Here is a 16,270-nt window from a genome sequence, read left to right as displayed (position 1 = left end):
GGATGAAGACTGTGAGCCCCACTTGGGACGACCTGATGACCCCGTATCTCCCCCAGCGCTTAGAACAGCGCTCGGCACATAGTAAGCGCTTAACAAATACCGGCATTATTATTATTATTCTTCTTCAAGGTGAGGGCTTGGGGAGGGGGGAGCCCAGCCCCCCATGTTCTGAGTGCGGAGCGATCCTGACGCCTTCTCCACCCTTTTGGCCTCCCGTCCCCCAACCCCCTGCTTCTCAATCCAGGTCCTCATCAGTTCCAGGCTCTGTACTGGTCATCCTTCCTCCATCCTGTCTCTCTTCTCTCCATCCTGTGCTCCTAAAACATCATGAAGAATGCATCTCTCCCCTCTTCCAAAGCCTCCAGTGGCTCCCGTGACTCCCTTCATCTTTTTTCTTTTATGGTACTTTTAAGCGCTTTCTACGAGCCAAGCACTGTGGCTCCGTGGAAAGAGCCCGGACTTGGGAGTCGGGGGTCGGGGGTTCGAATCCCGGCTCTGCCACTTGTCAGCTCTGTGACTGTGGACAAGTCACTTCACTTCTCTGGGCCTCAGTGACCTCATCTGTAAAATGGGGATGAACTGTGAGCCTCACGTGGGACAACCTGATGACCCTGTATCTATCCCAGCGCTTAGAACGGTGCTCTGCACCTAGTAAGCGCTTAACAGATACCAACATTATTATTATTATTATTAAGCACTGGGGGGGGACTATGCTCCCTGTTTTCCCGGTGGAAGGGGATGAAGTGAAGGCAGGAAGGTTCCTGGGACTCCTTCAGTCAATCGCATTTATTGAGCGCTTACTGTGTGCAGAGCACTGTACTAAGCGCTTGGGAAAGTACAATACATCAACAAACAGTGACATTCCCTGTCCACAACGAGCTCACAACGTGGGTGGGGGAGGCCAGACATCAATATAAATAAATCGGAAGATCACGGAGACATTATTATTCCGCTCGTGATGCCGAAGTGACAGAAACACGCCGAGCCCCGACCCACTTCTTCGGTCCTCCGTCATCCTCCTCGTCCCTCATCACTGGCCTCGTCCTGATCCTGCTTCTCATCTTCCTCCCCTTTCATCCTCCTTCACTGTCTTCCCTTCTAGCGGGCAGGGAATATGTCTGTTTAGTGTTGTATTGTACTCCCCTAAGCGCTTAGTACACTGCTCTGCCCACAGCAGGCGCTCAATAAATACGATTGAATAAATGAATGTCATAGTGTCGCCTCCCAAGCGCTTAGTACATTGCTCTGCCCACAGCAGGCGCTCAATAAATACGATTGATTGAATGAATGTTATAGTGTACTCTCCCAAGCGCTTAGCACGGTGCTCTGCACACAGTAAGCGCTCAATAAATACCACTGAATGAATGTTATATTGTAATAATAATAATAGTGGCATTTGTTAAGCGCTTACTATGTGCCAAGCACTGTTCCAAGCGCTGGGGAGGATACAAGGTAATCAGGTCGTCCCACGTGGGGCTCAGGGTCTTACTCTCCATTTGACAGATGAGGGAACTGAGTCACGGAGAAGTTAAGTGACTTGGCCACAGTCACCCAGCTGACAAGCGGCAGAGATGGGATTAGAACCCATGACCTCTGACTCCCAAGCCCGGGCTCTTTCCACTGAGCCATGCTGCCTCTCTGCTGCTCTTTGTGCTCTCCCAAGCGCTTAGTACAGTGCTCTGCCCACAGCAAGCGCTCAATAAATAGGATTGGATGCACGAATGTTATAATGTCCTCTCCCAAGGGCTCAGTACAGGGCTTTACTCACAGTAAGCGCTCAATAAATAGGATTGAATGAATGAATGTCACAGTGGACTCTCCCAAGGGCTCAGTACAGCGCTCTGCCCACAGCAAGCGCTCAATAAATAGGATTGAATGCACTAATGTTATGTCCTCTCCCAAGGGCTCAGCACAGGGCTTTACTCACAGTAAGCGCTCAATAAATAGGACTGAATGAATGCTGTAGTGTAGTCTCCGAAGCGCTCAGTCCAGTGCTCTGCACCGAGCAAGCGCTCCAGCCATAGGGACAACAATACTCATCGTCGTACTGATTAGCGTGGCTCCGTGGCAAGAGCCCGGGCTTGGGAGTCAGAGGTCGTGGGTTCGAATCCCGCCTCCGCCACTTGTCAGCGGGGTGACTTTGGGCAAGTCGCTTCTCTGGGCCTCGGTGACCTCATCTGTCAAATGGGGATGAAGACCGGGAGCCTCTCGTGGGACCACCTGATGAGCCTGAATCTCCCCCAGCGCTTAGAACGGCGCTCTGCACATAGTAAGCGCTTCACAAATACCAACATTATTATTATAATTATTATTATAATTATTATTAGCGCTGCAGCCGGCGATGGGGGAGGGACCGGACCGTCCTTTAAAGGGTCGCGCGGCTCGTGGCCCCGCCCCTTTAGCGGGCCTCCCCCAATGGGAAGGGGGAGAGGTGGCGGGGCGTCCAATGGGGACGCGGGAGGCGGGGATATGCAAATGAGAAGGTGTGAGTCCGGGCGGGGCATCCAATGGGGCGCGGGAGGCGGGGCTATGCAGATGACCGGGTGTGGGACCGGATGGGGCGTCCAATGGGCGCGCGGGAGGCGGGGCTATGCAAATGAGCAGGTGTGGGGTCGGCGCCGTCGGGCGTGCCGGGCCGGGAGAGCCGGGCGGGGCGTCCAATGGGCGTGCGGGAGACGGGGTTATGCAGATGAGCAGGTGTGGGGCCGGGCATCCACTGGAAGCTGGGGGCGGGGCTATGCAAATGAGCAGGTGTGGAGTCGACGGCGTCGGATGGACCGGGCCGGCCGTCCAATGGGGGCGCGGGAGGCGGAGTTATGCAGATGAGCGGGTTTGGGGGCGGGCGGGGCGTCCAATGGGTGCGCGGGAGGCGGGGCTATGCAGATGAGCGAGTTTGGGGTCGGCGGCGTCGAGCGGGCCGGGAGAGCCGGGAGGGGCGTCCCCAATGGGTGCGCTGGAGGCGGGGATATGCAGATGAGCGGGTGTGGCGCCGGGAGGGGCGTCCAATGGGAGCGCGGGAGGCGGGGCTATGCAGATGAGAGGGTGGGGCCGGGAGGGGCGTCCAATAGGAGCGGGCGGGAGGCGGGGCTATGCAGGCGAGCAGGTGTGGGGCCGAGCGGGGCGTCCAATGGGGACGCGGGAGGCGGGGCTAGGCAGATGAGCAGGTGTGGGGTCGGCGGCGTCGAGCGGGTCGGGAAGAGCCGGGCGGGGGGCCCAATGGAGGCGCGGGAGGCGGGGTTATGCAGATGAGAGGGTGGGGGACCGGGCGGGGCGTCCAATGGGCGTGCGGGATGGCGAGGCTATGCAGAGGAGCGGGTGGGGCTCCGGGCGGGGCGTCCAATGGAGCGGGCGGGAGGCGGGGCTAGGCAGATGAGCAGGTGTGGGGTCGGCGGCGTCGAGCGGGCCGGGAGAGCCGGGAGGGGCGGCCAATGGGAGCGCGGGAGGCGGGGCTAGGCAGAGGAGCGGGTGGGGCTCCGGGCGGGGCGTCCAATGGGGGCGGGCGATAGGCGGGGTTATGCAGACGAGAGGGTGGGGTCCGGGCGGGGCGTCCAATGGGAGCGAGCGGGAGGCGGGGCTAGGCAGATGAGCAGGTGTGGGGTCGGCGGCGTCGGGCGGGCCGGGCCGGGAGAGCCGAGCCGGCCGGGGCGCGCCGTCGGTGGGGCCCGGGGCCATGGCCGAGGCCGGGGCCGGGGCCGGGGCCGGGGCCGGGGCGCCCGTCCCTCCCGCCCCTCCCGCCCCTCCCGCAGCGGCCGCAGCGGCCGGCGGAGCGTCGTTCTCGGCGGCCGAGGTGCGGCGGCGCTGCCTGTCCGGAGCCTGCTGGGTGCGGCGCGGCTCCCGCCTCTACGACCTGAGCGGCTTCGTGCGCAGGCACCCGGGCGGGGAGCAGCTGCTGCGGGCCCGCGCCGGACGCGACGTCGGCGCCGACCTGGACGGGCCCCCGCACCGCCACTCCCGCAACGCCCGCCGCTGGCTGGAGCAGTACTACGTCGGGGAGCTGACGGGCCCGGACCAGGTACCCCGCCCCGAGCCGGGACCCTCCGCCGGCCCCCGCGGGTGGGATCCGCTAAGCGGCGGAGTCCCGAGGTCGTGGGTTCGAATCCCGCCGCCGCCGCCGCCGAGGCACTTCACTTCTCCGGGCCTCGGTTCCCTCCTCCGTCCAAGGGGGGGATGGAGCCTGGGAGCCCCACGTGGGAAAATCCTGGTGCCCCGGGATCTCCCCCAGCGCTTAGAACGGCGCTCTGCACAGAGTAGGCGCTTACTAAATGCCAACGTTACTATTAAGCGCCGACCAGGTGCCGGGTCGGCGCTGTTCTAAGCGCCGGCACGATGCCCGACGGCAGCGGGGCTCAGTGGCACGAGCCCGGGCTTGGGAGTCAGAGGTCCTGGGTTCAAATCCCGGCTCGGCCGCTGGTCAGCTGTGGGACTTGGGGGCGAGTCGCTTCACTTCTCGGGGCCTGGGGGACCTCCCCTGTAAAAGGGGGGTGAATAATAACGTTGATAATGTTGGTATTTGTCAAGCGCTTACTCTGTGCCGAGCGCTGTCCCAAGCGCTGGGGTAAACACAGGGGAATCGGGTTGTCTGTCCCACGTGGGGCTCCCAGTCTTCATCCCCATTTTACAGATGAGGGGACTGAGGCCCAGGGAAGCGAAGTGACCCGCCCACAGTCACACAGCTGACGGGCGGCGGAGCTGGGATTCGAACTCGTGAGCCCTGACTCCAAAGCCCGTGAAGATGAAGCCTGGGAGCCCCACGTGGGACCACCCGATTTCCCCTGTGTGTGTGTGTGTGTGTGTGTGTGTCCCGGCGCTTAGAACAGTGCTCGGCACCTAGTGAGCGCTTCACAAATACCAACATTATTATTATCATTAGGTCCTGGGTTCGAGTCCCGGCTCTGCCCCTTGCCAGCTGTGTGCCTGTGGGTGGGTCACTTCGCTTCCCTGGGCCTCGGTTCCCTCCTCTGTCAAAGGGGGATGAAGACTGGGAGCCCCACGTGGGACATCGTGATTCCCCTGTGTCCACCCCAGCGCTCAGAACAGTGCTCGGCACCTAGTGAGCGCTTCACAAATACCAATTATTATTATTGGTGGGATCTGCGAAGGGCTGACTAGGCGCCGAGCGCTCTTCTAAACGCTGGGGTGATGAGGGGATCTGCTAAGCGCTCACTAGGTGCCTGTCGGCACCGTTGTAAGCGCCGGGATGATGAGGGCATCTGCTAAGCGCTCACTAGGCTCCGAGCACTGTTCTGAGCGCTGGCACGATGATGGATGGGATGTGCTAAGCGCTTACTAGGCGCCGAGCACCGTTCTAGGCGCTGGGATGATGAGGGGATCTGCTAAACGCTTACTAGGTGCCAACTGGCACCGTTGTAAGCGCTGGGATGATGAGGGCATCTGCTAAGCGCTCACTAGACGCCGAGCACTGTTCTAAGCGCTGGGATGATGATGGATGGGATGTGCTAAGCGCTTAGTAGGTGCCAATCGGCACCGTTCTAAGCGCCGGGATGATGAGGGCATCTGCTAAGCGCTCACTAGGCTCCGAGCACTGTTCTAAGCGCTGGCACGATGATGGATGGGATCTGCTAAGCGTTTACTAGGTGCCGAGCACTGTTCTAAGCGCCGGGATGATGATGGGATCTGCTAAAGCGCTTACAATGAGCCAAGCGCTGTTCATTCATTCGTACTTAGTGAGCGCTTACAGAACACTGTACTAAGCGCTTGGAGAGTACAATCCGGCAACGGTAGGGACGATCCCTACCCAACGGGCTCGCTCATCTAAGCGCTGGGGCGTGATTCATTCAATAGTATATATTGAGCGCTTACTATGTGCAGAGCACTGTACTGAGCGCTTGGAATCTAAGTTGGGCAACAGATAGAGACAATCCCTGCCCAGGGATGATGATGGGATCTGTTAAGCGCTTACTATGCACCGAGCACTGTTCGTTCATTCGTTCGTACTTACTGAGCGCTTACAGAACACTGTACTAAGCGCTTGGAAAGTACAATTCGGCAACAGTGGGGACGATCCCTACCCAACGGGTTCGCTGTTCTAGGCGCTGGGGGGGTGATGATGATGGGATTGGTTAAGCTCTGACTATGCGCCAAGCACTGTGCCTTCATTCAGTCGTACTTACTGGACGCTTACCGAACACTGTATCATTCGGGCGTACTTACTGGACGCTTACAGAACACTGTACTGAGCGCTTGGAAAGTCCAATTCGGCAACAATAAGGACGATCCCTACCCAACGGGCTCGCCGTTCTAAGCCCTGGGGGATGATGATGATGGCGTTGGTCAAGCGCTTACTATGTGCCAAGCACTCTTCTAAGCGCTGGAGATACCAGGCAAGTCCCTTAACTTCTCTGTGCCTCAGTGACCTCATCTGTAAAATGGGGATTCACTGTGAGCCTCACGTGGGACGACCTGATTACCCTGTACCTACCCCAGCGCTTAGAACAGTGCTCTGCACATAGTAAGCGCTTAGCAAATACCGACATTATTATTGTTATTATCAAGTTGTCCCAGTTGGGGCCCACGGTCTTAATCCCCATCTTACAGGTCGGGGGGGAGGGGGGAGGAAACTGAGGTAGGGCGAAGGGAAGTGACTTGCCTGAAGTCACCCAGCTGAAAAGTGGCTGCGGCGGGATTCGAACCCACGCCCCCGACTCCCAAGCCGGTGCCATGCCGCTTCCCGCCTCCCCTCCCACCCGAGACGCCCATCCCTCCTTCACCGGCTTCCCTACCCGTCCCCCCCCCAGGTTGAGCCATCATTCTCTTCTGCTCGCCTGTCCCCTCCAAGAATAAGAATAGTATATAATTATGGTTTTTATTAAGCTTATGCTCACCTGTCCCCTCCAGGGATAATAATAACGATCATGGTTTTTCTCAAGAGCTTACTACGCTCCAGGCACTGTTCTAAGCGCTGAGGTAGTTACGACATAATCGGGTTAGACAGAGTCCCCGTTCCATGTGGGGCTCACGGTCTTAATCCCCATTTTACAGATGGGGGAACTGAGGCACAGAGAAGCGGCGTGGCTCGGTGGAAAGAGCACGGGTTTAGGAGTCAGAAGTCATGGGTTCTAATCCCGGCTCCGCCACCTGTCAGCTGTGTGACGTTGGGCAAGTCACTTCACTTCTCGGTGCCCCCGTTACCTCATCTGTCAAATGGGGATGAAGCCTGTGAGCCCCACGTGGGAGAACCTGATGACCCTGGATCTACTCCAGCTCTTAGAACAGTGCTCTGCACATAGTAAGCGCTTAACAAATACCAACATTATTACTATTATTATTATTATTATCGTCCAGCTTCCTCCCACCGGATTCAGATCCTTCTCTCTGTCATCCTCGCCCCCGGTCCCCAGGTTAGCTCTCGGCATCCTCTTCAGCGCTCAGTACAGTGACTGGCACATAGTGAGTGCTTAACAAATACCATCCTTGTTATTATTAATGTTAGTATCCTGCCCTGATCACCAGCCTTGCCCATTTCCCAGCCGACCTCGCTCCCCATAGCCAACCCTGAGTCTGGCAACTCCCACCACTAGCCCACCCTTGTCACCTCAATCCTTTCTCTTTGATCTAGTCCCCCCCCCCAAAAAAAGGCCATCAAAATCCTCCTCCCCGCACTTTCCCCATTGTTCTCCACCAACTGTGGTCTCATCTGTCTCCACCCTATGCCCTCTTACCTGCTTCCTCTCTCCCTCCCTCCACACACACCACACCGGCTCCCCAACCTGCCCTATCTCCTTCCCGGGGACGAGTTCCCGGCAGGTGCCCCGAGCTCAGATAAATTTGCTGGCCCCGAGCTGGGATTTCCTGCTGGAAACGCGTCACCGCTCCTGCAGGGTCTCTGTTTTGCTGTGGCTGGCGTTTCTGGGAGGTGCGCTTTCGGACCGACGTTCGGTAGAGCGCCAAGGCGACGCCTCGGGACTCCTCCGCCAGGGAGTCCGAGAGTAAGGCCCTGGTCATTCATTCATTCAGTGGTATTTATTGAGCGCTTACTATGTAAAGAGCACTGTACTAAGCGCTTGGAATGGACAAATCGGCAACAGATACAGTCCCTGCCCTTTGACGGGCTTACGGTCTCATCCGGCGAGACGGACAGACAAGGACAATGGCAATAAATAGAGTCGAGGGGAAGAACGTCTCATTAAAACAGTAGCAAATAAATAGAATCAGGGTGATGTACATCTGATCCCATCCCACTGCTCAGGGGGAGACTTCTCCAGGGCCCGGGCTGCTCTTTTGTCCAAGTTGTGACTTTCCTCTTGCCGACTCCTGACCCCTACCATTCGTCAAGGAGAGTGAGGGTCAGGGATGGTGGGGTCTCCCGGGCTTCCAACTTTTGGGGCACAACTTCTCCTAATAACATTAATAACTGTGGTATTTAAGTGTTTTCTATGTGCCAGGCACCGTACAGGGCTGTGTCCAGCCTGATTTGCCGTATCCACCCCAGAGCTTAGTATAATGCCTGGTACATAGTGCTTAACTAGCATTATTACTGTGATTATTGTTATTATTATTACTAAGCGCTGGGGTGGGTCGGTCACAGTCCCTGTCCCACGTGAGGCTTACAGTCTCAATCCCTGTTTTATAGATGAGGTAACTAAGGCACAGAGAAGTGAACTGACTTGCCCAAGGTCGTGCGACAGACAAGTGGCGGAGCTGGTTATTAGAACCCAGGTCCTTCTGATTTCCGGGCCCTCGCTCTACTCACCAGGCATCATCCGCCCGGCCCCGAGAGCTCCCGACCTGTCTGACCTGTTCCTCCTTGAAACCGCCGGCTGCTCCCGAGCCCTTTCCCACTTCTTTCCCCCAAAATAACGTTGGTATTTGTTAAGCGCTTACTATGTGCAGAGCACTGTTCTAAGCGCTGGGGTAGATACGGGGTAATCAGGTTGTCCCACGTGAGGCTCACAGTTAATCCCCATTTTACAGATGAGGTGACTCAGGCACAGAGAAGTGACTTGTCCACAGTCCCACAGCTGACAAGGGGCAGAGCCGGAATTCGTAATCATGACCTCGGACTCCCAAGCCCGGGCTCTTTCCACTGAGCCACGCTGCCCCAAAAGAGAACGACCCCTTCTTGCCCCCACACTTCCTACGGCAAGTCATCCCTGCCACCCCAAACCTGACTGGGCTCCTGCCTGGGAAAGGAAGGTCCTAGAGGCGCTCCCGGGGGAAGCTGAGTCTGGACTCTCTCAGGGCTTCCAGTTGGGGTCTGTCTGGTCTGGACCCCACTGTCCTGGGCTGAATCAGATGCCCAGACCCCACCCCGCACGCGTCCATACCGGGACCTCCGGACCAGGTGGTCCAAAGTGACCCCGGCCAGCCCCCCAAGGAGTGGGCACTCACCATCATCAGCCTCTCTCTCCATTTGCTGATCGGCGGGCCCGTCAGCAGCTCATTTCCCACGGGGTCCATCCCCGTTCCAGCTGCCTAGCAGCTAGAAGGTGCTCAGGCGATGGAACGGCTCAATGAGATGGAGGGCTTGGAGTTGGACGAGCGTTGCCCTTGGGCTCTGCCCTCCTCCAGCTGGCTCAGTCTCCTCTAGAAGGCCATCGGTTTGAGCTGCTTTTCCGTGAAAGGAGTTCCTGGTGGAGCTGAGCAGCCTGCTCACCTTCTGAGCTCTCCCCGGACCTGGGTTCTAATGCCTGCTCCCCCACGTATCTGCCGTGTGACCTTGGACAAGGCGCTTAACTTCTCTGTGCCTCAGTTGCCTCATCTGTACAATGGAGATTAAGATTATGAACCCCGTGAGGGACAGGGACTCTGTCCAACCCGATTTGCTTGGATCCACCCCAGCGCTTAGAACGGTGTCTGGCACGGAGTAAGCTCTCAAAAAATACCACAGTTGGACTAAAATCTCGTTATGCGCAAAGGGTGTGTCTGCCAGCTCTGTTGCATAGTACTCTCCCAAGCAGTTAAAACAGTGCTGGGCACATAATAAGTGCTCAATAAATACCAGTGATGATTACTAATGATCTGCCCTCCCGCATCTGGGATTTACTGCCCCACTGCTCGGTGTGACTCCGCTGGGGATTCCCTCCCATCTGACTCCAGAAACCCCATCCACAAGGAGACTCGGCATCCGGGAACCCTCTGAGCCATTTCCCAGCACGGGTTGGTAGTCAGAGGCCCTGGGTTCTAATCCCAGCCCTGCCGACCGCTTGCTGTATGACCACGGGCAAGTCACTTCATTTTTCTGTGCCTCGGTTCCTCAGTTCGACTGTTTTGGGCAAGGCACACGTCTGCTAATTCTGTTGTACTCTCCCAAGCACTTAGGACAGTGCTCTGCACTTAGTAAGGGCTCAATAAATAAGATCGGTTGCAAAATGGGGCTTAAATTCCTGTTCTCCTTCCTACTTAGACTGTGAGCCCCATGTGGTGCAGGAACAACTCTATCCGACCTAATTAACTTGTACCTACCCCGGTGCTGACAGCAGTGTTTGACATATAGTAAATGCTTAGCAAATATCATATTAAAAAAAAAAAAGAGGGAGCTGGACCCGAGCCTGAGCTAGGGAGGAGGAGGGAGCGAAGGAAGAGGAGGAAGTATTATGTGGTTTCTTCCCCCTTTCAGCGGGGGCTGGCCCTGACTGCAGTTGTATCATCTTCCTCCTCTCCTCCCTTCGGGAATGATAACTACTAAGAGTCCTGGTGGATCGGGACAGGGGTGGGAAGATCTGGAGGATTCGTCAAGGGGGAGGCAGGAAACTTGGTCTTTCTGGAGAGCACTGACTCTGACCTACGGCAGGGCCCCGGGGTGCGGGGGTCGGCGGGGCACGGACCGATGGACATCCCCAGTTGGGATGGAGAGGGACGGATCGCTCTATTCGGTCCTGGTCCTCAGAGCGCATCTGGTTTCCGGGTGGGAGCATCAATTCCCCTCTGCTTCCCCCCTCCTACCCTTCCTCCCCCACCAGCCCCACCCCCTGCACACACACAGAACGAGTTGGTCGGGTTTCAGCCAAGGAAAGTGGCTGGACCGACAGGTTCTCTCCCTGCTCCCAGCCCCTCACTCCGATACTCCTGACTCTCTGCTGGAGCTGGAGAGAACCAGGACTGATGTTTGGGCAAGAGTAGTCCTCCCTACACTTGCTGCCCCTTGGCAGCCTTGGGCCTGGAGCCCAACCCCGGGGAAGGTAGGGGGAGGGAGACTCAAGGGATCACCCACTAACTGCGCCAGCGGCAGCGAAGGGATCGTATTCGGAGGGCAGGAAAGGGCTGGCGTCCATCTTCGCTGAGGGCTGAGCAAGAGGAAACTGGTTTAAATTGCCACAGAAGGGATTTAGGTTACTGGCCAAGTGACCCTGAGGTTTGACTTACCAAAAAAAGTTGTGGAGCTGCTTGCTATGGAGGTCGGCAAGCAGGGCCTTTGCCTGCTGAGGGTGATGGAAGTGTAGGGCGGCCCAGAGAAAGGGAGATTATCGATGTCTTTCAAGTTCCTTCCCGGGGGGCTTGGCAGGGGAGAGTCATCATGCGCTGTTGATTTCTTACCAGTGTCAGTCGACCCTGGACGAGCTCAGAGACGAGAGCCTGAATGGAAGCTTTGGGGAGTGGGAAGAGCAGGCTCAGCGGCACATCTCCTAATTTGGCTTTATCGTTCTGTTTCTCCTTTGGGGGTCAGGAAATGTCCTGACCTCCAGACCCCACCCTTTCTCCCGGAGTAGTGGGGCTCCCACCCCAGCCCTATCTTAGAATATCTAGCTCTTTTCTACACTCCGGTCCCAATTGTGATCCCCCGTTCCCGGGGTAGGGTCCGATGAGATTCTCTCCATTCATTCAATAGTATTTATTGAGCGCTTACTCTGTGCAGAGCACTGTACTGAGCGCTGGGAATGTACACATCGGTAACAGATAGAGACGGTCCCTGCCCTTTGACGGGCTTACAGCCCTTAGAGCGTCCCAGGAAAGGAAATTCCCCAAATTCTCTTGACGCTCATCCCAGTGGGCGGTCACCGGTCTGCTGCCCGGTTCTTCTCTGGCTCCCACCCGACTTCCCGTGGGAGTGCTCTCCCCCCACCCCCTTCCCTGGGTTCAATAAGGAAGCTTGCTGGGCCTTGGGGCAGATTCCGGCTTCTGCCTACATGTGAACCTGAGGCCCCTCTCTCCCCAGGGCAGACAGCTTGGGTTGGCAGGGGGCAAGGGACCAGCCTGGCCCGAGGCCACAGCGCAGCAAGGGCTTTGAAGAAAGATCCCGGAGCCAAGAGGAGTTGAGCTGTACCCGCTTTCCGCTGCCCTTGGGTGGAAACTCCAGCTCCCGAGTCTCCGGCGAAACCTGCCAGACGGCTCCACCCGCACATTAGACGGGAGATAAGAGATCTGCCAACCCTGGGGGGGCAAGTCTATAGCGCCAGTGGAGCTCCTGACTGATGGGGCACTCGCTGCCGGGATTAACCGATCGTGAGCCGTTCCAAGCGCTTAGTACAGTGCTCTGCACATAGTAAGCGCTCTATAAATACTACTGAACGAATGAATGAGCCAAGCGGCCTCCGATGTTCAATCGCTGAGGAGTTGGCAGCCAGGCGAGAGGAGAACCCATCTTGGCAGAATCTACCTGCTGCTTGCTGCCCTGCTCTAACCCTCTCCCGGGGCAAACTGGGCCAGACCCTGGGTGTCTGGAGTGGGCTGGCCTCAGAGAGGCTCTGGTGGCTGGCCATGGGGGAGGGGAGGTTGGGGGGGGGAGCATCCTACACAAGGCGCTGGGACTCCCGGACCCCTCTTCCCACCTTGTCTGACCCTGAGGCGGAAGCTCCTCCCACCAGCTCCTCAGTTTCTCCTCTGACAACAAGGAAGCTGTCGGGTCAGTCCCCCTTATCTTCCTCTCCAGGGGATCCGGGGGTGCAGAGCCAGTGGGCAGGGGGTGGAAGTTGGGGGGGAAAGGTAACTGGAATCTACAGATGAGCCCGAAACTTCATATCAAACCTTAATTTCGCGTGCTTCCTCTCCCTTCAAACCTTGGCCAGAACGGCTTATCAATAGCAGAATGGGCCAATTTGAGTTTCTTTCTTTCAACGATCCTTTCCTTCCCCTGTGCCTTGGTGAAGAAGGTAACAAGCTGTGAGATGGAGAAGATGGACAAGCCATGGATCTGGATGATCCACAGTCGGGGAGGTCTACTCTGGATAATCCCGACTCCGCCACTTGTCTGCTGTGTGACCTTGGGCAAGTCACTTCACTTCTCTTTGCCCCGAGTTGCCCGATCTGTAAAATGGGATTTGAGACTATGAGCCCCAAGTGGGAGAGGGACTGTGTCCAACCTGATTTGCTTGTATCCACTCCAGCACTTAGTACAGTGCCTGGTACATAGTAAGCGCTTAACAAATACCGTAATTATTATTATTATTATTATAAAGGGGCATTGAAGAGTGACACAGTGGACTGGGGCTGGGAGCCCTGCCCCAGGGCCCAGGGAGAGGAGGGTCTTTGGTGTCAGTAGCGCTTCTCTGAGGAAAAGGTGACCTGACCTACCCCTAGAGGGGCATAAGGGTCAACTGCCCTGCTGCAGTGAGGGGGAGGGAGGGCACAAACCTGGCTTCTGTCACCACGCTTCTCCCCCTACCCACTTCACGGAAGGAGCAACCATGCAGGGCAGTGGATGTGGAAATGATAGGGGAGCCGGGGTCAGCCGTGGCTCTGAGCACTAGCTGATCAGAGGGTTAGGTGCCACCTGGAATGGAGGGATCCGGAGATGGAGACCAGGGGCAGGAGGCCTGAGGTCCGCACTACTTCCGGGGCTGTGAAAATCCCCCTCTTTCCGCGGTGTCCGCATGTGCACTTATCGAAGCAAGCGCTAAATAGCATGAATCTCCCTGACGTCGAGGACGACTCAGTCTCAGATTGAGTGGGAGGACAGGTTCTGGGTGAGTCTCCCTCCACAGAACAAGCAGCAGCCTCTAGGGCCAGGTCTGGGATCTCCCAGAACCGACCTTGGGACAGTGACCTTACAGCCCAACCGCCGTTCCTCGTCCGGTGCCCTGTGTGGACGACGGGGGGTCGTCGAAGGAGAGGGAGAAGATGGGCAGCGGGTCCCTCTCCTGAGATCAGTGCTGGACAGAGTAAGGGAGCTGGTGGGGGGAAGGGGCAGGGACCCCGGCCCAGCGGAGGGTTTGTCCGTGGGTTGTCCTTGAGTCTTTCGGTTCGCTTGTCGCAGGATCATATGAGGTCTCGGCCCCTTCTCTCTCCTGGGAAACTGCCAGCCAAGTGGAAATGTACCACAGAGCCCTCCGCCAAGGCCACCCAGGGGACCGGAACTAGAATGCTTTTGAGACGGTCTTCGTCCCTCCCCTCCCCGTCCGCCCCCTCTCCCTCTCACCCATTCCCCTTTAAGGGAAACCTGGAGGGAATTAGAAGAGAAGCAGTGTGGCTCAGTGGAAAGAGCACGGGCTTTCGAGTCAGAGGTCATGAGTTCGAATCCCAGCTCTGCCACTTTCCATCTGTGTGACTGTGGGCAAGTCACTTCACTTCTCTGTGCCTCAGTTCCCTCATCTGTAAAATGGGGATTAAGACTGTGAGCCCCACGTGGGACAACCTGATTCCCCTGTGTCTACCCCAGCGCTTAGAACAGTGCTCGGCACATAGTAAGCGCTTAACAAATACTAACATTATTATTATAAAAGTGAGAATGACAGCAGCAATGATGTGAGGCACTGTGGTTGGTGCTGGCAGCCTTTGTTGGTGACTGTCCCTCTCAGGTTTACTGAGGTGATTGCTGGGGAAGGGGAAGTGCTGGTGTGGGTGTTAGGTCTTCCGGGGCCTGGTTTTTTGGTGTCGTTTTTTGCGGTATTTGTTTGGCACTTAGTGTCTGGCACCATGCTAAGCGTTAGGGTGGATACAAGATAATCAGGTTGGACGCAGTGCCTGTCCTACATAGGATTTACAGTCTTAATCCCCACTTTACAGATGAGGTAACTGAGGCACAGAGATTTTAAGTGACTTGCCCATCGTTGCAAGTCTGCTGCCTGGAGAGACTGGGCCCCAGAGTCTCAGGGAGCAAGAGCAGCTCAGGATTAGGATCCCCAAACCCCAGCTCCCGGCCACTCTCCCAGCCCCATTCCTGGCCTTGGACCCAAGCTGTCTTTACCAACCTGGAGCCCAGGGCCTTGCCTGGATGGCCACCCTGGATGGGCATCATCTTTCTCCTGTGCCCTTTCCTTCCTCTCATGAAACACTGAACCGATTCCCAAAGTCCGGGGGTCCCAGCAACTGGAGTTCAGGACTGTCCATTCCAATCCCTAGAAGGGCCCCGGGCTCTGCTTCCGTGGGAATGTCAAGACAGGTGCCTGGGTATTGCACAGCCTGGGAGGTCTATTCTGGATAAGGGAGAGTTGAAGAAGCCCCTGAAGCCAGGTCTGGGCCTGAGATGGGCGAGAATGCCAGGAAACAGGAATCCTCCTCTCCCACCCTGCTGCCCTTTCCCCTCCACCCCCAGTCCCCAAACACATACGCACACTCACGGCACGCATTACCAGCCGGTTCCTCTGCTCCCTAAGCCAGGCTTCCTTCTCTGTCAGCTCAACTCCCCCCAAGGAGTGAGGGATGCAGCCTAGAGGTCTTTGTAACCCTGCCCTGGTCGATTAAGGAAGCACCCCCTGGGTGGCCTGGTATGTGGTGCCACGTGAGCCAAGGATTGGAGACCCCTCCTCTGGAGGCTTAGAACCTGCTTGCAGGCTTGGTTGCAGCTGAAGCTGGCAGGGGTGCCAGGGTCCATCTCAAACCTGGGATGGGATTCCTGCCAGGAATAGCTTGTCCCCTGAGTCCCCTTGACGCCTCTCTCCAGACTTCCCTCACCAGTGGCAGAGATGGGCTCCTAGAAAGCACCAGAGGGGATCTTCCCAACAGCTGGGGCTAAAAATTAATCAGAACCAGAGTTTGGTCAAGGGAGAAGGAAGGGCCCTCCCAGGAATCTAGCTGGACGGGTCCTCTCTAGGCTAAGTTGCCGTGTTTTCTGGACTTCAAAATGGGACTAAAGGGCGGGATCTCGGGGAAGGGGCCTCAAAGATAGGTGACAGACATGCACTCACGCACACACCCATCAATCTTAGGTACAGGATAGGAGGGAGACAAGGGCTGGACGGCTGAGGGCTGGAAGTTTCTCCTGGTGTGCGACTGGGAACGGCAGATGGTCTTCCCCTTTCAAGTCTTCCCTTTCCTCTGGTTTCCTACTCTCGGTTTTGAGGGTTTGGGTTCTGGGTGCCCCCAAGCCCACCCAAGCCCCACTGGTAGGAAGGGGCCCACTGGTAGCCCAGACAAGGCTGGTAGAATCTTCTTCTGG

The 16,270-nt window shown here is 57.1% G+C and overlaps 1 protein-coding gene across 1 annotated transcript in view; it reads left to right on the top strand.

Moving 5' to 3' along the window:
* The first annotated feature begins 2,877 nt into the window (after positions 1–2,877).
* FA2H (fatty acid 2-hydroxylase) overlaps positions 2,878–16,270 on the top strand; it is a 56,441-nt gene continuing 43,048 nt past the window's right edge. Inside the window, exons 1-2 of the mRNA XM_029076088.2 lie at positions 2,878–3,103; positions 3,747–4,012. Of these exons, the coding sequence (XP_028931921.1) occupies positions 2,878–3,103; positions 3,747–4,012 (492 nt within the window). The remainder of the gene's footprint in view (positions 3,104–3,746; positions 4,013–16,270) is intronic.

Source organism: Ornithorhynchus anatinus, chromosome 11, assembly GCF_004115215.2.
Source record: "Ornithorhynchus anatinus isolate Pmale09 chromosome 11, mOrnAna1.pri.v4, whole genome shotgun sequence".
NCBI lineage: Eukaryota > Metazoa > Chordata > Mammalia > Monotremata > Ornithorhynchidae > Ornithorhynchus > Ornithorhynchus anatinus.
This window is presented reverse-complemented; position numbering and strand designations above follow the sequence as displayed.